This window comes from Trichoderma breve, chromosome 4 (genome assembly GCF_028502605.1).
Source record: "Trichoderma breve strain T069 chromosome 4, whole genome shotgun sequence".
In the NCBI taxonomy this organism is placed as follows: Eukaryota; Fungi; Ascomycota; class Sordariomycetes; order Hypocreales; family Hypocreaceae; genus Trichoderma; species Trichoderma breve.
The window spans coordinates 4424830-4451245 of NC_079235.1; the positions used below are offsets into that span (position 1 = coordinate 4424830).

Genomic DNA, 26416 nt, shown 5'->3' on the forward strand with positions numbered 1-26416 from the left:
AAATCGCCTCCTTTGTCTCCTCCAATGGACATGGACCATGGCTCAGCATCGCAGCCCGTTCGCTACATCCGTAGCCGCATCGCCAATGCTTGTGACGGGTGCAAGGCGCGTAAAGTCAAGTGCGACGGGAAACTGCCATGCGGATTTTGCGTTGCGCGGCAGAGGGCGCAAGTGTGCCATTACTCGCCCCAGAGGAGACGGAGACAGTCGCAGAAGCTGCCGAGGTCGCCGCCGCCGTCGGTGCGGGAGTCGCGGGATCAGGATCGGGATCGGTCTACTAGGGACGCTTCTTCGTCGGTGAGGTCGGCATCACCGAGTCAGACGCCGGCTTCGAGGCGCGTGTCTTCGGTGGCTGGGGTGGGCGTGTCGTCTGCTTCTGCTTCTGCTTCTGCCTCTGTTTCGTCTCCGGCGATGGGGAGCGAGAGGCGGCATCGGATGCAATCGTCGGCATCTGCGTTGAACCAGGCTCAGGAGTCGTCTGTGGCTGAGGACGAGACCGAAGTGCCGCGAGATGCCCGACTGCTTTGTGACGCCCATGGGAAATTGACCTTTATCGGGGATTGCGCGCCATTGTCCTTCTTCCAATCGGTGCGCAGGCTTGTGACCAACCGCGTCGGCCAGAATGCCTTTGCGCCGCAGACGAGTCGATTCTCAGTCCTGGAAAATGCACCGGCACGGCAATCTAAGAGATCAGTAAGAGACCCAAGGATGCCTGAAGTCCGGCCTGTGGATGTTACCCCTGCGGTTTCGGCCTATTTGTCGACGACAGCGAGTTTGGTGGATTTGTTTGACAGTTCGAAGCTGCTGGATGATTTGACGATATGGGCGAACTTGACGCACAAGCCGGACAATGTTACGACTATTATTCACTTTCTTGTTCTGGCCATTGGGTTGCAGGCGGAGGATGACGTGTTGTCTCAGCAGTACTTCGAGTATGCTCGCGATCTGGCGTATACGGATCTGAGCGACAGTCTTGGTGTTGAGACGGTGCAAGCTTTCATCTTGGTTACGGTTTACATGCTGTGTTCCTGTCAGATCAATGGAGCCTTTCTCTTCTTTGGCATTGCTGCGAGGGCGGCCTATTCGATTGGCCTGCATCGAACTGAAGTGAATGCTCGATTTGGACACGAAATTCACCAGCAGAGGGATCAGCTGTGGAAGAGTCTACGAGTGCTGGACCTATTTCTCAGCAGCTCCATGGGACGCCCTCCCGCTACTTCAGATGTGGATTGCACTGTTCCTTATCACGCTCAAGGAGCTGATGGGAAGGAAGTGTTTGACCTGCTCAATGCCTCTGTGCAGATCCTACTGATACTAGAAAACATCATTTTGGAAGTATACGGGCGAAAAAAGATTTCTATGCAGCTGACAGAGGGAATATCCCTAAAGCTGAGAGGCTGGTCTGGAAAATGGCTTGGCCTACTAAAAGAGGTTATTGCACAGCCCGCTGCTCGCAATGAGGCCCAGGTCACAGGAGCCTGCCAGGTGTTGTCATCATACTACTATGCGGTGATGCTTGTTTCGCGGCCATTCTTGATGTATGAGTTGTTTCAGAGGCTTGTTGATGGCTCGGCTGCATCGAGCAGACCGGCAATGGCATCGGGAAGATCAAAGCTGGCGGACGCATGCATCGACGCCGCAAGTTTGATGGTGGATCCGGTCTTGGATTTGATTGAAAGGGGTGTGTTGAAGAGGAAGGCTCCTCTGCTTGTGTGAGTATTCCAATTCGTTGTTGGCATAATAATTTGAACTAATGGTTTATAGATCATGGCTTTTTGCTGCTTCGCTGGTTCTTGGTGTTGGTCTCTTGGGCGGATTCGGCCGTATACTGGAAAAGTATACTCGAATGTCCATACAAACCATGGATCATTTTGCGCAGAACGACGCCCATGCCCGACAATACTCCTTGATTGCCCAATCGTTGCTCACAACAGCATTGGAGCATTTGGAACGGCAGGATCTTCAAGAGCGGATGCGACGCACAGAAAACTCGAGTCAGTTGTTCGGCCTGGTGGCGCCTGATGCAAGATCTCCTTTAAATAAATCCCCGGCGCCGCTCAGGGACATTGACTTGCGAGTCAGCACACCGGATACGACCATGACCAGGAGCCGCAGCTCGATGGATAGATCGCTTCTACAGCACCAAAGTTTACCGAGTGGGCCATCTCCGCGATTGGGAGAGATGGATTCCGTGTTCCTGGGACTGTCGGAGTCGATGCTGCATACGCCGGATACCACGTACTGGGATGGGATCGTCGGCAACGACAGCGATCCGAATTCTGCTCTAAATTTATTTCCACTGTTGGAGGCGGGAGGCGGTATTGATTTGGCGCACTGGCTTTAAGGGTATACTTCAGGTTCTGTAAAAAAAGAGGTTTCTTTAGAAGGCATAACACTTGGATTGGTGTCGCGAATGGCGTAATGATAGATGGGATGGCCGGGGTAGCTTTACCCAGTAGTATCCTTACTCGGTTTTACAGCATCTTTGTCGGAACTGGAGCAATCAAGAGTCGAACGGTGTCCGGAGTGAAGGCCTCCGGAATTCAATAGTCTGGCTGTGTGACATCTCCGATGCAGTTGCGGTCTGGCACCAGAAGCATGAGATGGAATTATCCAGCCGAAATGGTACCCTATTTGATGGCATGACAGCAGGGGTGCTTCATCATAATCCGGGGCGAATTACGAAATTTCAAGACCCAGCAGCGGTCGAACGGCCTAGTTGAGTGCCGAAGAAGTCTCCATCGATGCCCGAAGCTGCAACGGACGTGGTATTATTGGATCCTCTGTTGCTCTGCTTGTTGAACCAAATACATGGAGCAAACACTAGTCGGCCCGGAATGACACCCCATATTTCGTGCTAGCAAGCCTAGTATCGACAGCTCCTCAATTACGGCCGCCTTGAATGCGGGGGAATAGAACGTTCGTTATGGTTAGATTTGGACAGGGCGACAAGGAGTTGCTGGTCTTTTGAAAAAAGTGTGCGTGGTTGATCCGAATATCCGGTTGTCGATCCATTACGGGCCTCGTCTTACGGATCTTCGAGCAACAAGGCAGCATCTCCTTTTTTTGTTCTAGAAATAGTGCCAGTGATCATCGGTCATCCTACAGGAATAGCACTGAGTACGGAGTAATAGTGGTGATATAGTAATACTACGCGTATGCAATATAGGAGCTCGTACATACTTGCTCCTTTCACATAGCATTGCCGGGAAATTCGACCCGAACACGGTCGCATCAGCACTACGGGGGTTACAGCCTCGAGATTGTGGGGGAAGGACAAGGGTAGGACCGATAATCCCTGCGCATACAACAAGCTCGCACAGCTGTTTCTCTCCTGCTGAAACAGGCAAAGCCGTCTGGGGCGGCCGTGAGGAAATTGTTCCTATAGATGGATTAACTGATCTTGGGGACCGGAGCAGCTCCTTGGTTGTCATGTCATCATGAACGGGCCTGCATTAGATTCAGGGACCTCAGGAGTCGGGGTGGTTCCTGGGCAGCGTAGCATCGCATGACGACATGACAGATACAATTGTATATATGGGGCTGGGACGAACTTTTTCTTATTTTCTGGAGCTCTTTGTGAAGGATTGTTGGACTCAGTTTTATTCTTTGTACGAGTAAATTCTGGTCAAACAAAAGAGGCAAGCTACAATGGCAAAGTACTTGGTTCCGGCATCTGTGCTGCTGTCGCAGTCAATTGCGGCCGCGAGTCTGTTTGACTCGTATGTGAGCTTGTCATTCGAGCTCATTGGCTTTCCTACTTTTGCTGGTGAGTTCTGCAGCTATTACTATGTTGCATGGTCGAAACTCAAGTAAACTGACATTGTTTTGTTTTCGGTCTCCAGGAACAAAGCACCAGCCTAATGCCTTCTCCCACAACCTGATGCACAACTTGGCCGAGCTCCAGGGCAGCGGCATTGTTGTGCGAGTTGGCGGAAACTCTGGGTGAGTACCATATCCGGCGTGAATGTGATTCACAACACCGGCCGGTATAACTAACAGTTTCGACAGTGATCGTGCCATCTACGATCCGACCTTGACCACATCTACAGCCAGCGCGTGCCCCAATGCCGACCCCGGTGCGTGGCAGTGCATTGGTACGACTTTCTTCGAGTCTTACGGCGGCTTCCCTGCTGGCACCCGCTACTCTCACCAGTTTAACCTCGGTGCATACAACTCCTCTGGATGGGCTACGCTCGAGGCTACGGTGCCACTGGCTTGCAAGGCTCTTCGAGGCCAGCTCGAGTTCTGGGAGATGGGAAATGAGCCTGACCTGTTCACCGGAAGCAGACGACCCAGCACGTACAATGCCTCTCAGTACTCCAACGAGTGGTTGAACTCAACCCAGCACTTTGAGAGCTACCTCCACAAGGCCTGCCCAGACCTTTTCCACAGCCTCAAATACATTGCTCCGTCTTTGAGCTCTCCTGGTGCCAGGCTGCACATTGCCGACATCTTCCCCGACGAGGGCAATGCCACGGAGAAGATTACCCAAGTCTCCATCCACAACTACATGAACGGCGCCACCGTTCCCGGCGTTACCCTGCAAAACACTCTGATGAGCCACAATGCCGTTGTCAAGTCGATCACCAGCCACGTCAACTACGCCAAGACTTCTACCATTGATGCCGAATACATTATCGGCGAGCACAACAGCTTGTACGGCGGTGGTGCTTCCGGTCTCTCTGATGTCTTCGGAGCTGCTCTCTGGGCCATGGAGTTCTCTCTCTACGCTGCTTCCACTGGCGTTATCAAGCGAATCCACTTCCACCAGTCCGTGGGCTCTCCTTACGCCGCCTGGGTTCCTTCAGGAACTCTCGCCACCAACGCTCCTTACTACGGAAAGCTGGCTGCCAGCACTTTCTTGGCTCACTCTAACACCATTGAGGTCAAGACTCTTGCTTTGAACAAGGATGCTGACTTGGACTCTGGATATGGCGCCTACGTCTACGGTGATTTGCGTCGCATCGCGGTTCTTAACCTCAGACAGTACAACGCTGGCAACGGTACCCGTGCAAGCCAGACTTACACCGTCAAGGTTGCTCCTGGATCTTTGTGGAAGTCTCAGCGCCTTACTGCTGCTGGTGCCACTGACAAGACTGGTGTCACTTTTAACGGATTCTCTTATGATGCTGACTCCAATGGTTTGGCGAAGCGCGTCAAGGGCCAGGAGTCGAGCAAGGTCATCAGGGCTGACCGCAGCGGTAACATTTCGTTTACTGTTCAGGACTCTGAGGCTATTGTTCTGCTGAAGGAGTAAGGAAAATATGATTGTATAATTTAATAGTATGGATTTGTTGTGGGATCAATCTCGGTACCCAATAGTGGTGTACACTGTATATATGAGATAGAGAGAAACAAATACTTATGACTTTGACGATATATGTTTGCTCATTCTGACGTTATTTAATATTAATTGACAAAACCATCAGTCCGAAAATCTACTGGATCAGGACTTGTTTCTCTTTCTTCAGCTTTTCAACAAACTCCAATGGCACCTTGAGCGTCTGCGCAACGATATCCGGCGGCGTCAGTGCAAGCCACTGCGTGAGAGGAATATCGGCCACGCGATCCGACTTGTATATCTCAACCCAGATGAGATCTTCCGTCTTTGACGTGTTTTCAATATAGTGCCCCGAGTTGTCGGGGAAGACGGCCGTGTCGCCGGCGCGGAAGTTGAACGTTCGGGCGGCGGCGTTGCCGATGAAGACGGTGGCTTGGGCGGTGCCTTTGTGGAAGTAGAGCCATTCCTCGGCCTAATTGCATATACTCGTCAGTTTCTGTTTCTCGTCGAGGGCAATGAAGGGCTGTGTAGGGATTGAGAGGGAGATCAAGACACTCACGTTTGGGTGCCAGTGCAACTCCCGCAAAGCACCAGGCTTCAGCGTCACAAACGTCGCTGCAATCGTCTTGCTAATTGGGAAATTGGTCGAATCAATCTTGCGGAACTCGCCACCAGTCCCTCCAATCTTCTCGGGTGGATGCTGTAGCGTGCGGTAGACGAAGGTGCTTTTCTCGGACAACGCGTGGCCATTCCCAGTGACATTGTGTGTGCTAATTGTCCCATTGATGATGTAAGGATCAGCCGGGGGAATGGAATCAAAGATAGATTCGTCGACTCCAAAGTTCTTTGCGAGAACGGAGCGGGGAGTGTGAGCGATCCAATCGTCGACGTTGAAAGTGGTGCTGTGATCGTCAGTTATCGAGAGACTTCTTTACTTGCACGAACAGATGCTGTTCTTCTTACCCGATCTTGTCAAAATCCGCCGTGTCGAAAACCAGGAGGAATTCGTTCTCATCCTCAAGTCCTTGTACTGTATGGGCAACACCCTTTGGAAAATACCAAATGTCGCCGTACCCGAGCTCCGAAACTTCGTATTCGCCATTCTCGTTAACTGCAGATAACGTGATGCGGCCGGCATAGACGATTCCCCATTCAGCCTATGATACAAAAGTTAGACGGCCAAATAGCAAAGAGGTTAATATGGGGAAATAAAAACCCTAGAAACTTACTACTCGATGCCAGTGTAGCTCTCGGATGGCCCCCTTTGTTAGATGCTGCTGAGCGGCGGCAATGTCGTGACTTGCCGGTAGATCAGTGACTACTTGCTCCCGGACCCAGCCGCCTTTGAGAATGCGCGTCCTAGAATCGGAGAAACTCCATTTAAGATTTGGAACAACGCCGTTGTCAGTGGATTGCTGGCCCAGGTTACTGGGATTTTGCAAGTCCAATTGATGATTTGTGCCGCCTTATCTCTCTTGTTAGAGCTTTCGCATATTTCCTCTCTGTGAAACTTGAATGAACATACCCGAAAAAGGTGCGCCTTTCCCATCTGGGCTGATGGGTTGTCCATCGGCGAATCCTCCATCATCACGTTGCTGAACTTGAGGTGCTGCAGATGCGCCGATGAGGCACAGTGCCCATGTTGACAATACAGAGGCTCTCATGGTTATAAGAACTAGCAATGGGTGAAGATCTGAAGGGAAGAAGAAAACACCGAAAATTGGATGGCCCAGGCATCCTTTAAGCTTATTACACAATCAAGCATATATACAACCTTGTGAGAGTCCAACAGAGATTACAATGTAACACTACGCCTCCGAGTCTACCGATGGCGCAATGACCACCATCGTGCCTGAAGCTCAAGCTGCGTGCGGCCATCCTGGTCTCCAACATTAACGCTAAAATGGCGGCATTGTTATACCGTTCAGATGTTGGTTACACGGATCTAGTGGGTGAGCATCTAGAGGGAGGAGAGTGCTGACTGATTTGGAACATTCCTAGTATTGGTAGCGCAGTGGTGTGTAGCATTGGGACCTGTATTTGGACTACTTTGCATGAGAAGGTCGCAAATCGAATGACGCCATTATACATGATGATTGTCATATTCTATGTTTTGTCTTGCGATATACAAACAGACAAAGAAATAGAGGAAAACGACGACTCTTCATTAAGTGTGGGTATGTAATAATTGCTCGAATATACAAATAACACGCTCTGTGCTGATAAAAACACTAAACTGCTGTTGGCATCGACCTCATTTGCTTCATATACCAAGACTACAATTTTAATCAGTAAATAACTACTTTACAGTGTGTCAATAACTTCGGAAGAACACTTACAGTCTCTGCTCCTCCAGCCATTACCTTGACGCCGAGAAGCTTTGGAAGCAACAGGTCCGGCGCCTTTCTCGTGTATGCCCTAGCATCTTCGCTCTTGACTTCTTTATTGAAGATCAAATTCTTAGGCAAGAAAGGGTTAAGGGCGGCAGGGCGGCCAATGCCGACAATGTCACAAGCGTCCTCTCGAAGAGCGGCCTCCATGCCTTCGCGTGTTCGGAAACCGCCCGTCACCATCAATGGAACATGCCTGAATCTATCACGGATCTCCTTGGCAAAATCGAGGAAAAAGGCCTCACGGGCCAGAGTACTGGCGGATCTGGATTCTTGCATCATCTAAGGGGAGTCATGGTTAGCCTTGTTTATTCTGCATCACCAATGCGCGGGAGCTTGGAGCACAGAGCGGCATAAGCTTACTGAAGGGTCTTCATAAGAACCACCACTGATCTCAAGGAGGTCGACGCCTGCGGCTGTAATCTCTTCGAGCTGTTCGATGCAGGCGGCGAGCTGCTCCTTGTCCTTGAAGTCGGCGCTGTTCAACTTGATGCCGACGCAGAAACCCTTTGGCACAACCTCTCTCACGGCCTTGAGAATGTCGACAACAATCTTTGCCCGCTTCTTGGCAGATCCACCATACTCGTCCTCGCGTGTGTTGGACGCCGGGTTCAAAAACTGAGACAACAAGTAGCCGTGCGCTCCGTGAAGCTCAACACCAGCAAAGCCAGCTTCGGCTGCCAGCTTGGCAGTCTCTGCGAACTGAGAAACAACGTGTTGAATATCCTCAAGAGTCATTTCTCTTGGCGATCCGAAGACAAACGACCTGGCAAGCCTGGCTAGGATGCCATTGCCTATATTCAGGGGAATTGCACTTGGGGCGATTGACTTCTCAAAATATCCTCTGGTGCCGGCGCCACCAGGACTTTGTCGTCCTGGGTGGTTAATTTGCATGATAACAGGTGTGTCGTTTTTGGAGGCCGCCTTTGCCCATTTCTTCCATGCCGCCAGGATTTTCTCCCTGTCGACGTTCTCGTTGGGGCTCACATCTGCAGGGCTGCCCAGATATCTGACATCGACTTGAACATTGCCTGTGAGTACTGATCCCCATCCACCCTCGGCCCAGTTTTCGTAAATTTTAAATAGTCTTTCGCCGGGCAAATACTCGTTATCTGCCCAACTTTCAGCCATGGCGGCTTTGGACAGCCGATTGGGGAGCGTGAGACCACATGGGAGCGTGATGGGCTCTTGGAGCTTGAGTTCTGAAACAGTCATGGTGGCTGAAAATTGGTGAGTTGTGGTTGTAGTTGACAATCTCTTGACCAATTCTGAAAACAGAAGATTCCCCAAGACCTCACAGCTGCTTTATAAAAAACAATTGTATTTGGCCTTCTTTTTTTTTTCCTTCCCTTTCTGTTTTTTTTTTTCAACTCCGTCCCCTTTTGCCTCCTACCCACATCTTCAAACTCATTGCAGCCTCGGCACAATTTCAATGCCGAGTCAGTGTCTCCGTAGCGCGCGGAGATCGGTCGGCGGAGTTTGGCCTGCCATTTTCGAAAGAAATACCACCTTGGTGTGATGCGTTGCGATTGAAGTGTAGAAAGAGAATAATCATTGAGACTATTATGGCAAACTACTTATGTTTGGAAGATTCATCAAGTATACAGAGTACTCAAACAGGTATTCTGTCTTTGCATCTATGATGTGTGAGCAGTCTGCCATCTCATTGGACACAATTTAATACATTTCGACAAAAGATGGGTATTGCATAGTTACCTAATTAGACAATCTGTTTCAGGCTGTTCTGCCTCCACCTCGTAATAATTTTCTTTTCGCGGTGGATAACCGCTGACACATCTCGCAGTTAATGTTCCAAGCTGGTCCTCTCATTGTTACTGTTTGTTCGCCTGAGCTCGAACTCCATCACTCATGTTACCTACACGAGAAAAATATTTGTTAAGAGCTAGTATGTAAGCAGTGTGGTGTGGGGACGCGGAATTCGGCATTGTAGAGTTGACACAGGAGGCTTTGACACATGCGAAGCTCCGCTCCGTTTCCGTTTCGCTGATCGATGGTCTCTTCGATTTATAAGACCGGTGCATTCTTGGAAGATTCGTTTGTAAGTCGGACAAACAACGATCAGTAATCAGCTGGCGCCCTGGCTCGTTCCATCTCCAAAGAGCGCTGGGAAACGCTCAGTTATCTGTTCCCTCTCTTGCCCTTCTCTCTTCCTCTTTAGTATTTCTCTACAGTTTCCAGACGGGCGCTTGCGGCATTTAGTTACTGGCCCATTACTAAGGGTCTCGCACATAGCTGCCAACTATCTAAACCGACCAGTCTTGGTTAACCAAAATGAACCCATTTCTCCTCCATCCATGTACTTTCGAGCCACCCTCTGTTACAGAGGTGAGATTCAATCCTGTGGCTTGACAAATCGGAAAAATTGCCATGATGTTCTCCGTAACAAATATGCATCCCTCTCTAGTTGCTGACCTTGGTCACGCTTGTACGCAGCTACAGAGTGACAGAATAAGTCGTGTGCTTGATCCTTGTGTTTCTCGCTCCTATGGAATGAGATGGAACGACAAAATAAGCCGAACACTTATTATCCACTGCGGCATTGTTAGCCCCGGTGGAAGGATCTAATTTTTCGCTGGTATAGATCTTTTGTAGTCGCATGCAAACCCACTATGGCATGACAGAATAAATGGTGCAATTAGCTGATCCTTCTCAGATGATGGCACTAGGGCATGGAGTGGGATTGCGCAGATAGTTTTGTCACACTTAGCACTTGATATTAGGTGACAAAAAGATTCTTGAGATGGCTAATCCTGGAGTCCGGAACAAATCCCTTTCTGAGCATAGACTTGTATAGTATCTGGAGAATCTCGAAAGTGTCTACTCTGCACGAGGCGACAAATAGATTGTGCATTCGATCCTTAGGATTCCGTCTCCACTAAGAACAAACAGGGGTTTGAGCAGATACTTTTGTCATCCCATAGTAGTTGATACGGGGTGACAATATCAGAGACAATCTGCCACAACAGTCACACTTGAATGAGTCATGCAACTGCACTCAAGTAGGTACGAATGCAACCCCATCTCTCCCCAGTTCATTTAATTGAGCATCTAGCTTCACGTGGCATGCTAGTATCTTACTATATCCTGTCCCGCTGATTGACTCAGGACGGAAGATATACCGAGGGTCGACTAACAACGTCCTAGCGTTGCAGTCCGGGGCGGTGGGGTGTTGTGCTGAGCATTGGATTTCTAATCTGTTTCATGGCGCAATCCATGGAACATACGTGGACCACGGAAATATGGAATACTATATAAGGCACAATGAGAAGATAGATGTGCAACTTTTTTGTCTTGCCGATATCAACTCAGTATCAAACTAAACATAAAGTCAAAAAGCAATCAACGCGTCATCATGTCTAAGCTCTTTACTCCTCTCAAGGTGGGCCGCATAGAACTTGCCCACCGAATTGCCATGGCACCTATGACCCGATTCAGGGCCGACGATAGCCATGTGCCTCTGCCTACTGTGAAGGAATACTATGCCCAGAGGACAGCTGTCCCTGGCTCTCTAGCCATCACCGAGGCCACTTTCATCACTCAGAGGGCTGGTGGCTACAAAAACGTTCCCGGCATCTACACACAAGAACAGATCGATGCCTGGAAGGATATTGTTGATGCTGTCCATGAGCAGGGTTCATACATCTACCTCCAGCTTTGGGCTCTAGGACGATCCGCCAAGGCTGAGGTTTTGAAGGAGGAGAGTGGTGACGATCTGGTGTCTGCTAGCGACATTCCCGAGGCCAATGGTGGAAAGCCACGCCCCCTTACTGAGGAGGAGATCCTCGGGTACATCCAGGACTATGTACAGGCTTCCAAGAACGCCATTGCTGCCGGCTTTGACGGTGTCGAGATCCACGGCGCCAACGGCTACTTGCTAGAACAGTTCATCCAACAGATTACCAACAAGCGAACGGATAGATGGGGCGGAAGCATTGAGAATCGCGCTCGCTTCGCCCTTGAGGTGACCAAGGCTGTTGTTGCTGCCATCGGAGCAGACCGTACCGGAATCCGCTTCAGCCCATTTGCGGACTTCATAGGCGATCTTGACTACGACCCCGTTCCCCAGTACATCTACCTTGTTGAGCAACTGAAGCCGCTCAACCTGGCATATATCCACTTTGTCGAATCCCGCGAGAAGGGCAACGACCTGTCACCAATCATCAAGGCGTATGGCAACGCCGGCCCTGTCATGGTAGCTGGAGGCTTTCAGCTGGAGTCAAGCAAGAAGGCCGTTGATGAGGAATACAAGGACTACGATGTCGTTGTTGCCATTGGCCGCCCTTACACATCTAATCCAGACCTACCGTTCCGCTTCAAGGAGGGCATCGAACTTGTGCCGTACCAGCGTGAGACGTTTTTCACTCCTAAGCTAGACAAGGGTTTCCACGATTTCCCTTTCAGCGAGCAGTTCACTCTACTGAAAGCAAAAGCATAAGCCATTCGGCAGATGTTCATTTAGAAATTCATTTAGATACTCTTGATAGCATATTTAGCGACGTATTAATACGATGTGTGAAACACTTACATGCATGTTTCTTTGCTATATAAGCCTGACTCGCTCTCAGCGTGATATCCTAGCCTATTCACAATATCGATACACGTATCCAGCAATCTAGACTTCATTTCACAGCGGATCTTCCCTAGAGCTTACTCGAAACCCATCATATAATCGATCAGATGTGGCTTAGTGACGATCATCGCGGCTTGGCGCCCGTCAGCACCCAAAATAGTATGCAGATGAGCTGAAAGGCCCATCGCCCCACAAGTTGGGTAGCGAGGGATTCATGCGGAGATGTAATTATGTCATAGAACTATGAAGAGGCTGTTGATCATTGATGTCCAGTCACAGGTTGCGTTGTTATATACTTGTGTATAACTTGCCGGGAGTTAGCATTCTAGGATTGCTGAAACTCTGATCCGAACACTCTGCACCGCACAATTACAATGTCCTCTTCTGATCACAAAGCCGTCCCAAGTATGCCTGAAAAGATAGACGAGCACGAAAATCGAGAGCTCGCTGCTCAGTCTGGCCTAAGATGGGGCAAAACACCTTCTTCTTGTTCCACCATGGATCGATCACTTTCAGAACTACCAGAGGACCACCCTGTCCATAAAATCTCACTTAAAAAGCAAGAGAAAATGAGACAGAAAGGAATCAACCCTGTGCTAAAAGCAGAGATGGACGAAGCAACGGGTAATGGACAATCAGGAGGGAAATTTTGGAAGAAGTATGGCACTACAAGCATGGGTCCATGGATGGTTTAAAACTGTCAGCCGTAGTGACATATGAGCAATTCTTGACCACGGGCAGCTAGCCGTTCGAATGCAATCAAGCTTGCTGAATAAATTGCTTATTACACATATAGATCACAAGGCACTACCAAGGACGCATCCATTATTACAAACTAATCATGCTTAATATTCATTACTACTACTACTATAATGGTAGTCTCTACACTCCTGTTTAGCTCCAGAAGTTTGTTGATGCGCTCGGCGGGAAATCCGCCTTAGCAGTGCCAAACTTTGTATTCTCCTTCGGCCCAAGAGTCAATTCCAAAACTCCACCGTCGAGGAAGAAGCTATGCGTCACCCAGCCCTTGTTATAAGGCTTGCCATTTAGCTTGGCGCTCTGGATGTAGATGTTGTTGTACGAAGCATCAAAGTTGATGTTTCGAATGGTAGCTGTCTTTCCTGAGCGCGGGTCGGTGAACTTGACCTCAGGGAAGAAGGGTGGAATGATGATGTAGACATCTTGTCCACTCATGGGGTAGAGACCCAGCATGGTAAGGGCCGTGAAGCTACCCATAGCACCAGAGTCATCGTTTCCTGGAAGGCCAGCTGCGGTATCGTTAAAAGCACTAGGGATATACTTGTGCGCATACTTGGCAGAGAGACCGGGGCGGCCGGCATAATGGAAGATGAAGAGGAGAAGATAAGCTTGCTCATCGCCAATGTAGAATAAGCCAGGAGTATCGTGCATATACTCAAGACGGCGGACGAATTGGTCGGGGCCACCCAGTGTCGTGATTAGAGTTGCCTGATCGTGAGGCACGTAGAAGGTGTAGAGCCAAGAGCCTGCTTCGTAGGTCTCATGGCCGCCAGGGTTGAGATAGCAGCCCTCAAAGTTGTACAAGTCGGTACAAATGGCTGGCTCTTGGAATCCAAAAGTGCCATTAAGGTACCGAGGCTGCAAGAAGCCGGTGAAACCACTGTCAGTAAACTGGCTGTAGTCCTGAGTTCCGGTCAGGTTCAGCTTAGAACGCGAGTGCGGATCAAACATGTTCTTCCAGTTCCCGGAGCGCTTCAGATACTTCTCCGCATCTCCGTGCTTTCCAAGGCCACGGGCCATCTCAGCAATGCAAAAGTCATTGTACGAATACTCAATGGTTCTTGAGATGGATCTAGTGAAAAGACCATAGCCATTGGGATCCCAGTCATCAGTTGGGATGTAGCCAAGAGTCTTCCAACTTTGCAGGCCTCCACGGCCTTCGACTGTCCAAATTGTACCTTCCTCTGTTTTAACAACTGTCAGTAAATAGTCACTAGAGATGGAATTATGTAGGAAATCTTACCTTCGGCATCTGATACAACTGCCTTATAGCCGGTATCCCAGTCAATACCATCCTTCAAGCCCTTCAAGTACGAATCCGCCAACAAATTATCAGCGTTGCTGCCACCCTGGGTAAAGCCCTTGCAGAGCGACATGCGACAATCCGGTAGCTTGCCCTCATGGCGATATACGTCAATGAGACTGCGAATCATCAAAGCTTGAGCATGAGGATCAACCAGGGTAAGAAGCGGATGTGTGCTTCGGAAGCTATCCCAGATGCAGTAGTATGAGTCAAAGTAAGGTTCGTTGCTCTTCCAGAGGGGATTTTCTCCTAAAAATCACGAATGAGAGATGACTCTATAACTTATTCGGTATATCAATTCTCTTACCAGTATAGTCCTGAGGCGAAAGAAGGGTGCGGTAGATGCCACTCCAGAATGTTCTCTGGAGAGAGTCGCTTACACCCGTGTTGTCGACCTTAATGACACTGAGCTTCTTGCGCCATGCATCCTCAGCATCGGATCTAACAGACTCAAAGTTGAAGTTGGGAATTTCCTTCTCAGCATTGTGGCATGCCTGATCAGTGCTGATGAACGAGAGTCCAACTCGAACCAGAATCTGGTTGTTTGCTGGAGGGTGGAACTGAGCCCAAGCACCGGCTGGGAGAATTGGGTTTTGGCCATCATCATAGGTACGGAAGCTCTTGCGGGTGTTGCTAGCTCGGTTGTTGATAAAGATTCCGGTGTCACGGAGTTTAGCACCGTGGAAGTCGGCGCAGAAATACGACTTGTAGTTGCCGATGCCGAAAGACGGTCTAAAGGTACCATTACCCGAGATGCGACCAGTGTGGGCATCAACTGAGATGAGTGCATCGGTTCGAGAACCAGAGAGATCTGCCAAGTCGGCCAAGATCAAAGGGCTATAAGGGGTCTTTCCATCGGCAGGGAGCTTGGTTGGGGTTCCATCAGTTGGGAATGAGAATCGGTAGAGCGCAGTGTGGTTGGTGACAGTCATTTCAGCCTTGACTGAAGTGTTGAGCTGTATGGCAAAATAGCCTGGCTTTGCCACGACAGAGCTGTTTATCTTGTCCGACGCTCGCAGAGTCGAAGGGAAGTAGCAACGATTGATATCGTCATCGACACAACCTGTCTGGGCAAACAGAGGAAAGTTTCCCAAAGATGCGCCCTATATCACAACTGCTATTAGAATGTTTGCTCCTCTATAGGTGATTTAGATTCAACTTACACCACCTGTTCCACTGTCGTGCATGTGAGAGAATCCAGTGACTATTGAGGTTGGTCAATTCTTGCGTTCTCTTGACAGATGGGATTATAAGATCGCATACTCTGGCCATCGTTTGATGCATAGCCTCCTTGAATTTCCTTATTGCCATCTGCTACACTCTTTGCCATACCATCTTTGTGTTGCATCGAAATTAGCATTCGGCACGCAACGTGGGGGCAGGATGTTCATAGATGGATAGGTACTAACATGGAAGACTTGCGCCAGGGAAGACATGGCCTACAATGCAATTGATTAGTTCAGTCGCTGGATATCTCGAAAAACAATCTCGTACCTCCATTAGCGGTGCCGATTAATGGGTCGATGTAGTCTAAGACATCAAACGACGAGTGTTGATCTGCTGCTTGGCTCAATCCAAGCAACAGTGGCCAATAGGCCACCAATTGTTGGATATGCATGCTGCTGTAGAGATGTCGAAGCGACAACTATCTAGTGAGTATATTTTTCTGTTTATGGGAGGAAGTAGACTACTAACACAAGAAGAAGCCGCGACTGTCGGGTCTTGGGGAGGAAGCAGGTAGCCCTCGTGCCACCTCGGAAGATTCCACGTGAAGAGGCTCACCCTGTGAGTAGCATTGGTGAATCATGTTGCGGGGACCGGTATTTATGTAGTACCGTCCGACCTCCTCCTTTGTTGGGCATCTCGTGGCTATCCTCGCTTGGTTGGACAATTCTAAGACAGCGATCTCGCAGAGGAGCATCCGGCTCAGATTACTATCCATTCCCCGCAACCTCATGGACTCGAAAAGCTTAGAAATGGCGGGGGAAGCTCCGGGTAATACCACTCTGTCAGTGATCATTGCTTGAATTGGAAACGCCTGCTGCAGGTTCAAGACACCATGTCACCTTAAACACCAGGCGATCAAGGTTGTTGGTTCCTGGTGATGCCGTGCTCGCCATGATTGGACAATTTGAAGTCGCTTCAAATAGCCGTCGGTACTCCTTCCGTCAAGTTGTTGTTATTCCAGGGAAATAGTATTTCACAGTGACCTTGATGAGGCTGGCGGAGATGTCCGTCGCCAGGGTAAAGCTAGCTGACATGGAAGTTTAAGGTCTCTGATATCATCATCCTTCAGCAACATCTAACATGAGTGGCCAATGTTCCGGACCCACAGAGATGAACCCCTGTCTAAATTTGCTAATTGTTGGCACCGCAGCTTGATGATGGTTACATGGAAGCAACTCCCCCTCATTTGTGGATCGTGATGCTCATACGATATGCATACTGTAGTTGTACTCATAATGAACGGGAGTCTGCCTAGGCCAATGGCTATGTTATCCGATGGCCCCGTCCTGATTTCCGTGGCCCGTAGGATGGAAAGATGGAAGCCTACCCGCATCTATCCGCATCCAATGTTACCTGATAGTCATGCCATCACGTCCTAGACATTGATGTCTTTGATCATTTAGGTAGGTGAACAGTGTGTTGGCGAGGTCAGCTCCTCCGAATGCGCCCTGAGTACAAGGGGCCAGTGGGTTCTCCAGGGTAAAATATTGCCTTGTACTTCGTAGAGTACGGAGTACATACGAATAATTTTAAAGCCGCCGGTAAGATCTGCAGTTGCGAGAGACTTACAGTTCAAGCCGTCGGAGTTCGGGAGAAGGAGCACTTTGGAGGACTATTCGAGGAAAGACAAAAGGATCGTGGAAGAAGGAGAAACTGGAAAGGAGCGACAAATACCCATATAGGCTATTGAAGAAGCTTGAAAGCCAATTGCCCTAGTATGAGGAGTAGTATGCATAATTTTAACTGACATGGTTACTTTTCTACAGGTGATCGGCGTCCATCTTATTTCTCCATCTTTGAAGGCCTTTTAAGTCTTGCACGCGTAACAATGCTGGTCATCTTTCACAAATAATCACTGTCCCCCTCATGAGGCGTATTTGTACCAGAATTATCTGGTCAAGAACCGTCAAAGAACTAATAAGCGGCACTTGTCCTAAATTCCGATGAACCGACGCCACAACGAAGCCGAAGAGGCGATCGCACTACTGTCGGGTACTTCTGTCAGTGGCCCATGTTGGGAATTAGATCCATCGGTGGGGGAACGACGGCCCAGATCGCGGGGAAGAAATGACGAGAAATTGCGCAGCAGCAAGGGGGGATTTGGCGAGGAGGGCGACAGAGAAATAGGCCGGAGTTTTCGGAGTCTAGAGCTGGACTTGTCTAATGCAGCTAAGACATGAGATGATGGTATCCATTTTGATTCTGCAGCGTCCTGCTTCTGCCTGTCTTTGCTTATTGTTGGCCACTCACCATGTGTGACCTCATCCCATGTGCTTCTGAACCCTGTAAAGCTATGAGTGCCATGACAATTTGCCCGCGGCACTTCAGCGACGGCTAAATGCCAAACGCCGGCATCACCCCCGGCATCGGGTCATACTATCAACATAGCCTAGTATAGAAGCAAGATGCAGCTACCACGATTCATCACAGAGCCTCGAATGGTACGTCGCACCGACACCAGAGCAGGACTTCCAAGGGTTGGAGGGGGAAAGGGTGCGCCCTAAGAAATGCAGGGAGATGGTCTCATAAGCGAGACTCAACGGTTTTATCTCACATACGGAGTACAGGTACGCAGATGGTACACAGGGAGGGTGGAAAGCCCTTAATCAAAGTCTCATCTCTGTTGGTACGAAAAAGGTTATAATTATAGTACAGAGAATTTTAGAACGAACAATAGAGTAAAGAAGAACATTTCTCTATCGGGTAGTGTATCCTCCGTCGATTACAATGTCGGCTCCGGTCGTATATGAACTGGCATCGCTGACGAGATAGACATACGCGCCCTTTAGTTCTTTAGCATCGCCATTGCGTCCCATTGGGATCATGCTCCTCCATAGTTCTTGTGTCTTGGGATCGATAAAGTCGGACAGGCCGGTGTCGATATAGCCGGGCGAGATGCTGTTGACTCGGGCGAAATCGCGCCATTCGTTGGCCAGAGAGCGCGCCAGATGTATGCAGCCAGCCTTGGCGACGTTGTATGAGGTCTGTTCCTGAGGGAAGTTTGCGACGTGGCCAGACATTGAAGCTGTGATGACAAAGGATCCGCGACCCTGCTTCTTGAAGTGAGCGCCGACGGCCTTTGCGCAATACGCAGTGCCGCTCAGATCGATCTGAATAACATGATCCCAGTCGTCAGAACTGCCATCAACAACTCCGCTGTTGGCTGTTGCGCCGGCGCTGGCAAAGGGGAAGAAGAAATGTCAGCAATTGATCGATCACATCCATTGAGGATAATAAAGGGAAACATACTTGGCAATGAAGGCATCAATCTTGCCAAAATCGGAGACCACTTGATCGACGAACTTTTCAACGTCTTTGTACTCGCTCACATTGATCTTGTACACCTTGACCTTGACGCCGTACTCCTTTTCCAGCTCTGCAGCGTTTTTCTCTGCGCCCTCTTTGCGGGACGAATAAGTGATGGCGAGGTCAGCGCCCATTTCGGCGCAACCACGCGCAGCTTCAATTCCCATGCCTCGGGGGCCGGAAGCTCCGGTGACGACAACGACCTTGCCCTTCAAGCTGAAGAGGTCGGTGAGGCGACTGGCTGTGGGAATAGTCTGAGGCATGATGGGCGGTAATACTTGTGATGTGTTGTAGGTTTGGTGGGCGATAGAATTCTCAATGGTGGGTGGTGAGACGGGAATGAGGAGGGAGCGGCTGCTGACGGGATACCCTTACTTTATTTATATGAGGACGGGATACAAGTGGAACGTGGAATGCGAAACACAAAGGATAGATAACCGGTTGCATGTGCCCTGATTGAGTTTCCTTTGCCTTCTCCTCATCTTGGTCCCTCAGCAAGGCACGCCTCAGGATTCGTGGAAGCAAGAGTGGCGTTGCCCGTGTGGATACGCAGGATGCCCGGATGCAGAGAAGGACTGGATAGTATCAGGAGTGGCTTCACCAGGGAATCAGGAGATAGCCGAATAGGCTGCGAAATGAAGAGGCCATGATGTCATGGTTCATGCGGAGAACGGGAGCTTCCTCTCTTCGATACCAGCGTCCTTTGATCTGGATACATTAGTAAGATTACTTAACGATTTGATGTGTCTTAGTGGTGGTTAAGGTTAAGCAGCACACCAACTCGAGATTCTGTATATTGGAATGAATAGATGTTCCTTATTATCACGGTATTTTCTGGCCTCATTGCTGAGCTTCTTGGACAATCCAAAGGCTCCAAGTCATGCAAGCTAATTGCCTGCTATTCCCAGATACTCGTGATGCATGTCACCACCAACAACGTCATCATTTCTTCAGTCCGCGGTTTTCTCCATTACCCCACCTCCCGGATCCGTATTCCCACATTTCTCGGCCTTGGCTCCTAACAATGTCCCTCACTTTGGAAGGTGTGCCGAGACTTGGGCTGCTTACCAGCAGGTGAATCAGCATTGAAAACGATTATTCTTTTCTTTGTTATACATTTATGTTATCGCGAATCATCATAAGCGCCATTTCATCTCTCAAATACCGTCAAATTGGGCGAAGACTTCACTTCGGAGGTTCCCGTTGTCGATCATCTGCTAGTCTCGCCCAGCACCTCACTTGTGTCGAAAAGGGTAAGATTTGCAAGTAGCCACCACTATTCGCCCGACTCATTTCAGCAAGTAAGCTTTCCAGAAGAACCGTGTAAAGGGCCGTTATTGGTCATGTCAAAGCAAATGTCAGCGTATCTTACTCTGCACAAACGAAATGTTCGATGTAAAATGTCTAGCTCTCGCGCGTGAGCGATAGGCACCGCTTTGTAATAAACGGGCCACTTCCCTGCATTCCTACTGGCTAGGACGCAGGACTTGTTCGTAGGCTAATTGGTTATGATTCTATGAACCGATCTGGTGTCTCAGTTGGTCTACTTTCTCTTGACCGTTGACCGGTACGTCAAATCGTCTGTCATGTCGCTGTACATCATGCGCATCTACGCATTTTATGAGATCAAGAGAGGAAAGATCTAGGTTACATTAGAGAGGGAGCATGGTGTTTATATTAAAAATAAACAATGGTGCTGAATATAGTTCGCTAGAAGCGCTGATCCAATAGCAGGATGCATATACGGAGACGTCAGGTCGCGCTCAGGAAGTGAGCATCTACGTTGTTTACCTCTAAGGAAAGCATCAATGATGCTAAGAACGCTCGCAGAAATATCAGGTCGTAATTTACTGACTTAAATGATCTTCAATTTTTAGCATAATGATGCGGGATCCTCTCCGATATCTGCCTCGAGAAGTGGGACCAGCAGACGCGACACCTATACACCTTACTAGAATAGCAGTAGACGATTACTACAACTCTTATATTACAACTCTTATACTGCGCCGCCATTACGCAACCTCGAATCAATAATAACAACACGAAGGATGATCTGGCTAAGAAGAAACCTTGAAAGGTGCACAATAATAATGAGGAGATTGTGAAGAACAAATGATACTAGAACTGCAAATTTCAAGCTTCTGAGGCGGTGACGAAGGTGATACTCGATAGCCCCTGTATTTGGGAAAGGGACTACGTAGAAATGACACTCAGTCAAGGTTCGGGTTCAAAATATCGAGGAAGATGTATACCGTGAGTTTGTCAATGAGTGTCTTCTCATATACCAATGGTTCAGATCCGTGATATCATATAGACGATTAAGGCAATAGCTCCCCCTTTGTGTAAGGCGAATAGGAGAAAATAACTTTTCCATCTATTGATAGAAAAGCTGACGCTTATTTCACATCGTCGTTTTATTGTATTGTGTCATAAACTGTGGCCATGTTATGCTTCATGTTTGGCTCAGCTTGTCGCCCTCTATTTCAGAGTAAAGGTTTCGGCAAGATTGGCTTCATCATGCTACTTGAATCAAGTTTGAGAAACATTTTTTCAATGTTGTTGTTGTAGTGTGCTGACCATATCAAGCTATGCTGATATCTGTCTTGTTTGGGGATACTGCTACGCATTAGCCTTGTATGTTGTATTAGTAGCACAGACAGATCTCTTTCATGTTTAAATGTATGGTATACTGTTGTCTAGCATCCAGTTTCCGTCCGAAAGCATAAAAGCTTCAAGAACGAGATCTTTCGAAAATGGAACTTCCTAAGTCAACTATTCCAGGCCCACTAGTAGGTTTGAGATGGACCAGAAAGTTCATTCCAATAGCATTTTATTTAGAAACGGTAATTCTAAAATTTTGTAAGAGGAAATTCTAATTGGATGAAATCGATGGAAAGCATAAATGCGAATAAACGGATGGTGTTTGGGGACCCCTGTCAGATATGGTCACCACCATGAATGAGTTCTCCAACTGCGGGCAGCACTTCAACGTTGAGTAATAAAGGACTATTTTCAGACAATATGAGACCGCGAGCTTTACTTCCACTCCGTTGCAAATAATTTCTATATGGGGTTCGTTCCTTGCTTGTTTGAATAGTAAGATCAATGTCTCATCTCGCTGGCACAGAGTAAACCATAGACTCCCGTAGCAGTTTTTGTTCATGTCGGAAATGGCGAACGAGATTAATATCGCATCGGGTTGTCGGCCATTCGCATGCAATATCGTTTTTTAATTGTATCATTCATTAGTAAGCATCTGGCCAATTGGTTTGGTAGCTCTTTGTGAAGCATCCCGCTGTCGTCATCTTGGTCTAAATCACGACTCGCGAATCAGCTTTAGCCGATACTCATCTTCCTGCAACACCATTGATAGTCCATGCTATCGCAAGTATTCAGTACTTGATAAGGTCAATAATATCCGTTTTTTTAATAAGATGCCCGAACAAAACCCACTTGGGGCGTTATCAGGATCCGGGGTTGACAGCTCAAACCCCCCACGATTGCCATCTTTGGTAGGCGTAAGGCGTGATTATCGCATACGAAACGCATGTTGCAAGCTTTCCCTTACCTGCCACACTTGACCAACCCCGCAGTTCACCATATTGGATATCGATCACGATTAAGACTTGGTATGCCGCCATCGGCAGAAATCTTGACGTAAGGTGCCGATGTTCCGAACATAGGAGGCCGGAAGACGCTCATATCATGTCTCTGCCGGGCCTATATAATGAGTGACATTGCTCATTCGATGATATCGGATTTTTGAAGCGTCACTATATAACGACATATCTCTATCGTATCTGGGTCAACTTGTACGTTGGTAAATTCAGCTCTAATTCAAGATGTCAGCAACAAAGACAGTGACGCAGTCAGGCACTGCTGTCGGGAAGCTCACACTCGCATATGATGATGCGATCCACCAGAAGGTAAGACATATTAGCAACTATCACCAAGTAACTTCAATGACAGCACACGTTCTAACTCTTTTGTCCAAAGTATCGTTACCACGAGTATCTCCCCGTCTATGACGAAGAGACTCACTTTGACCCGATACAGCCTTTCGAGTTCACGGACCGGGGACTTGCAGCGGACAAAGCCAAGTCTGCCCTGTTGTCCAGCGCCAATCCGGAGCTCAAGGTCTCCAAAATCACGCCAGTTATCGGTACCGAGATTAGAGGCCTTCAGTTGTCTCAATTGAATGACACGCAGAAGAATGAACTTGCGCTGCTGATTGCAGAGAGGGGTGTAGTCATCTTCCGTGGGCAAGACTTCAAGGATATTGGACCAGAGAAGCAGACAGAGTTTGCGAGATATTTCGGGCCACTGCACATTCATGTTAGTAGCTTCATATGGATGTGACAATGCAAATACTGACCAACTTCTCAGCCCGTTGGAGCTCATGTCAAGGACCACCTCGAGTATCACAACATCTACCTTGGTCCAGACAACGAATATCGGGCAAGACAGCGAAGGGAAAGACTGACAACTACCGGATACCATTCCGATGTTTCGTACGAACATCAGCCACCCGGAATTACCATTCTTACCCTCCTGTCCGTTCCTCCAACCGGTGGCGATACCGCATGGGCATCGCAAACGGCAGCATATGCCCGCTTGTCGCAGCCAATCAAGACTCTTCTTGAGGGCCTGCGTGCTGAGCACAGCGGTTTCAACCAGGCAGAGAACGCCCGCCGTGATGGAAAGTTTGTCCGCCGGGAGCCGGTGAAGTCGGAGCACCCCATCGTGAGGGTTCACCCAGTAAGTCGCGTGTAATAAACTGAGATACAAATGTGTGGTGCTAACAATCAGTTCAAAGGTAACAGGTGAAAAGGCTCTGTTTGTTAACAAGGGCTTCACTAAGCGCATTATTGGCCTCAACCATGAGGAGTCGGATGCTCTTTTGCAGCTCCTGTTCAACGTAAGCATCGGATACACAATTTGCCGATACATTGTATTCACATCGCTGACTGCCTCCCTTTAATTACAGCATATTGCCCTTGGACAGGATTTCCAGGTTCGTGTCAAGTGGGAAGAGGGCACAGTCGCGCTGTGGGATAACCGCGTCACAGCCCATACTGCCATCTCTGACTTTGACATTCACAACCCACAGGAAGGACTCCGCCATGGAGTCCGACTAACAACCCAGGCGGATAAGCCATCGGGCGTGAATGGACTCGAGTCGGTGTGGTAAGAAATAGAGGGCAGACATGAGCCGATTGGCCAAGATACGACTAGACATAGCGTATAGGAAGAATAGTCAATGCATTGCTGAGTCCCCATGGAGAAGCGGTAATTCCTCATGCTTCGTATCGTTCGACTCTTTTAGGCACAAGTGCTCGTGAAATGCTACTATGCGCTAGGACTGGGCGTAAACCGCAAAATGTTCCGATTTCAAATCCCACACGAGCTACCGAGTCCGCCGTATGCTTTAGAGCTGATTAATGCAGCCACCACCAGGATCTGCTGCCGGAATGTTTTGCATCAAATGCTGTCATAACAGGGCGCTCGTTTAGGCAATACGCATTTGTCATCTGAATTGCTGTGAATTAACACAGTGTGGCCCGGATCCTGGTATAAGCTTGTCTGGATCCCTGAGTCAGTTGTGCAAGTGGGAGTTGGGTCATCCACATAGCCTATCGTGAATACAACTCTCTGAACTTCATCTCCAAAGAACCTCTTGCAATATACAATCTTGTCTGGCAATATTCCTCACGCCCCTTTGCTGATCTTCGTATCCGATAACTGGAGCAATCGAATGCTACAACTGCCGAGACAAAACTTGCTTTGGTAAAGCTGACAATAGCAAGCTTTCGCGCCCGACCAAGTCACATGACCAGTCCTAGAAGAACGAATAAGCCGATTGCCCGATGTTCATCTACGAAGGAACGCCTAGTAGCGACAGCTTCAGACCAGAACCTACTATGGTCAAGATGGAGAATACAAACTCATATAATTCTATAAAAAGTCGCCAAAGAAACATCTTGGGCACTTTTTCATTCTTGCCTCCACTGGTACCTGATGATGGAATTGTGGCTAATACCGCGGCGCCCGAAAAGGGCCAGCCGCCGAAAAGGAGGAAGCAACAGATCTTACGAGCACAAAGGCATGTTATGATTCAGTTTGGTTAAATCATTTTATAAAGTGCTAACTCTATCACAGAAGCCACAGACAGAGAACAAAGGATTACATGGATGCACTTGAACAAGAGGTCCTACGTCTCCGAGCAGAGGGTGATCGCCTGAATCAAATCGCCACCAACTGGAAGAAGTGTGCCGTGGCCTTGGTCAACTCAGGTAACACACCTGTATTAAATCTACAACACATATCACAGTTTGGTCCTGGTATATTCCTCTGGTCGGTATCAAGCTCTAGCGTCGAAATAACTATCGATGATCCGGCCCTCTTTATGAGCGACGAGTACCAGTGGCAGGCATATCACCAACAGTCCATGCTATATCCCAGTATGGATATGATACCACATATTAACATTGAAGATGCTTCAGAAGAGTTTCTCCTTAGAAATTGTACGTCGCAAATGCTGTGTTATCTTTAGGTCGAGTTGCTTTCTAACCGCCCGTTCAGTCTATGAGAATGTCATTCCCACGCTGGACGTGACGGAATCGACTAACCAAGGCTATTCCAAGCACATTCTTCCGCTTGCCTTTAAGCATCAGATGGTTCGAAGTTCCATATTGGCAGCATCTGCCAGCCATATACAAATTACCCAAGGCTCCAAATCCATGGTCGATAGGCTCAACTACAGATCAACGGCACTCGCTGAACTAAGACAAATCTCGGCACGACCAGAAACAGATTCTTCTGCGCCTCTCGCCACAATCCTGGGGCTGATGATCGACGATATGATATGTGGTCACAGAGAATGTCCTGCTTTACTAAAGCTTGCCGAATTCTGGGTTCGCAAGGACTGCCCCTTTAGTACCGATGCGACCGAAAAGGCAACACGCCGATTCTTATTAGACCAAGTGCAGCTGTACGTAACGAACTATCTTCTATACATATGCCAAATCCATGGAGATCTCACTAACACGATATTTCCTGGTATAGATTGAAAGCAGTCGTTTGTCCTCTTTACCAATTCAACAAGCTCTTGAGCAAAGACCGCCAAGCCTCAGATGGTAAACAAATGCTGTCGCTCAACCAGAAAGATTTATTTGAAGTCTTTTCTTCAATGGAAAGTGCCATGGCACAAGCATGCCATATATACTCACTACCAACAACTAGCAGTCCCCTTGATAGTAGCGGCTCAGATTCAGATTCATCATCCGACGATCTCAACAGATTGCTAGACAAGCTTCAAAATACTGTGCGTAAGATTCCTCCATATTCCCTGGGAGAGAACTCTTTGACATGGGTGTACTTCGTTGCGGCCTCAAGGAGCCGACGCCTCGACCACAACGCCTTTTTTGTCGCTAGGCTTGCAGAGTTACTGCAACGTATTGGACATGACAGGGTGAATGAGCTATTAGCGGGACTAATTTGATGGGAAGCAAACGATTTTTGTAAATTTAATGATATCATATCGTCTATTAATTATA

At 48.5% G+C, this 26416-nt stretch overlaps 8 protein-coding genes across 8 annotated transcripts; 4 read left to right on the forward strand and 4 right to left on the reverse strand.

Moving 5' to 3' along the window:
• Positions 1-24: 24 nt before the first annotated feature.
• T069G_07617 (fungal specific transcription factor domain-containing protein) lies at positions 25-2344 on the forward strand (the record flags this gene model as incomplete). Its single annotated transcript, XM_056174827.1, has 4 exons — positions 25-1335; positions 1390-1538; positions 1587-1712; positions 1765-2344. 4 exons carry the CDS (start codon positions 25-27, stop codon positions 2342-2344), a joined length of 2166 nt encoding a protein of 721 aa, XP_056028406.1.
• A 1307-nt stretch (positions 2345-3651) lies between these two features.
• Positions 3652-5260, forward strand: T069G_07618 (uncharacterized protein; the record flags this gene model as incomplete). Its single annotated transcript, XM_056174828.1, has 3 exons — positions 3652-3769; positions 3846-3945; positions 4012-5260. 3 exons carry the CDS (start codon positions 3652-3654, stop codon positions 5258-5260), a joined length of 1467 nt encoding a protein of 488 aa, XP_056028407.1.
• Positions 5261-5441: 181 nt separating this feature from the next.
• Positions 5442-6948, reverse strand: T069G_07619 (cupin domain-containing protein; the record flags this gene model as incomplete). The annotated part of the gene is made up of 5 exons (XM_056174829.1): positions 5442-5756; positions 5844-6186; positions 6248-6441; positions 6514-6749; positions 6810-6948. 5 exons carry the CDS (start codon positions 6946-6948, stop codon positions 5442-5444), a joined length of 1227 nt encoding a protein of 408 aa, XP_056028408.1.
• Positions 6949-7515: 567 nt separating this feature from the next.
• T069G_07620 (NADH:flavin oxidoreductase / NADH oxidase family domain-containing protein) lies at positions 7516-8889 on the reverse strand (the record flags this gene model as incomplete). The annotated part of the gene is made up of 4 exons (XM_056174830.1): positions 7516-7560; positions 7624-7956; positions 8038-8468; positions 8535-8889. The coding sequence occupies 4 exons, from the start codon at positions 8887-8889 to the stop codon at positions 7516-7518; spliced, it is 1164 nt and encodes a 387-aa protein (XP_056028409.1).
• Positions 8890-11047: 2158 nt separating this feature from the next.
• T069G_07621 (NADH:flavin oxidoreductase / NADH oxidase family domain-containing protein) lies at positions 11048-12130 on the forward strand (the record flags this gene model as incomplete). Its single annotated transcript, XM_056174831.1, has 1 exon — positions 11048-12130. One exon carries the CDS (start codon positions 11048-11050, stop codon positions 12128-12130), a length of 1083 nt encoding a protein of 360 aa, XP_056028410.1.
• A 1029-nt stretch (positions 12131-13159) lies between these two features.
• Positions 13160-16134, reverse strand: T069G_07622 (glycosyl hydrolase family 92 domain-containing protein; the record flags this gene model as incomplete). Its single annotated transcript, XM_056174832.1, has 12 exons — positions 13160-13533; positions 13591-13904; positions 13950-14208; positions 14268-14385; positions 14437-14576; positions 14635-15430; positions 15491-15531; positions 15591-15662; positions 15737-15766; positions 15822-15857; positions 15928-15972; positions 16023-16134. The coding sequence occupies 12 exons, from the start codon at positions 16132-16134 to the stop codon at positions 13160-13162; spliced, it is 2337 nt and encodes a 778-aa protein (XP_056028411.1).
• A 2116-nt stretch (positions 16135-18250) lies between these two features.
• On the reverse strand, positions 18251-19123 carry T069G_07623 (enoyl-(Acyl carrier protein) reductase domain-containing protein; the record flags this gene model as incomplete). Its single annotated transcript, XM_056174833.1, has 2 exons — positions 18251-18731; positions 18804-19123. The coding sequence occupies 2 exons, from the start codon at positions 19121-19123 to the stop codon at positions 18251-18253; spliced, it is 801 nt and encodes a 266-aa protein (XP_056028412.1).
• Positions 19124-22702: 3579 nt separating this feature from the next.
• T069G_07624 (taurine catabolism dioxygenase tauD, tfdA family domain-containing protein) lies at positions 22703-26361 on the forward strand (the record flags this gene model as incomplete). The annotated part of the gene is made up of 3 exons (XM_056174834.1): positions 22703-22786; positions 23848-24038; positions 25926-26361. The coding sequence occupies 3 exons, from the start codon at positions 22703-22705 to the stop codon at positions 26359-26361; spliced, it is 711 nt and encodes a 236-aa protein (XP_056028413.1).
• Positions 26362-26416: the final 55 nt, after the last annotated feature.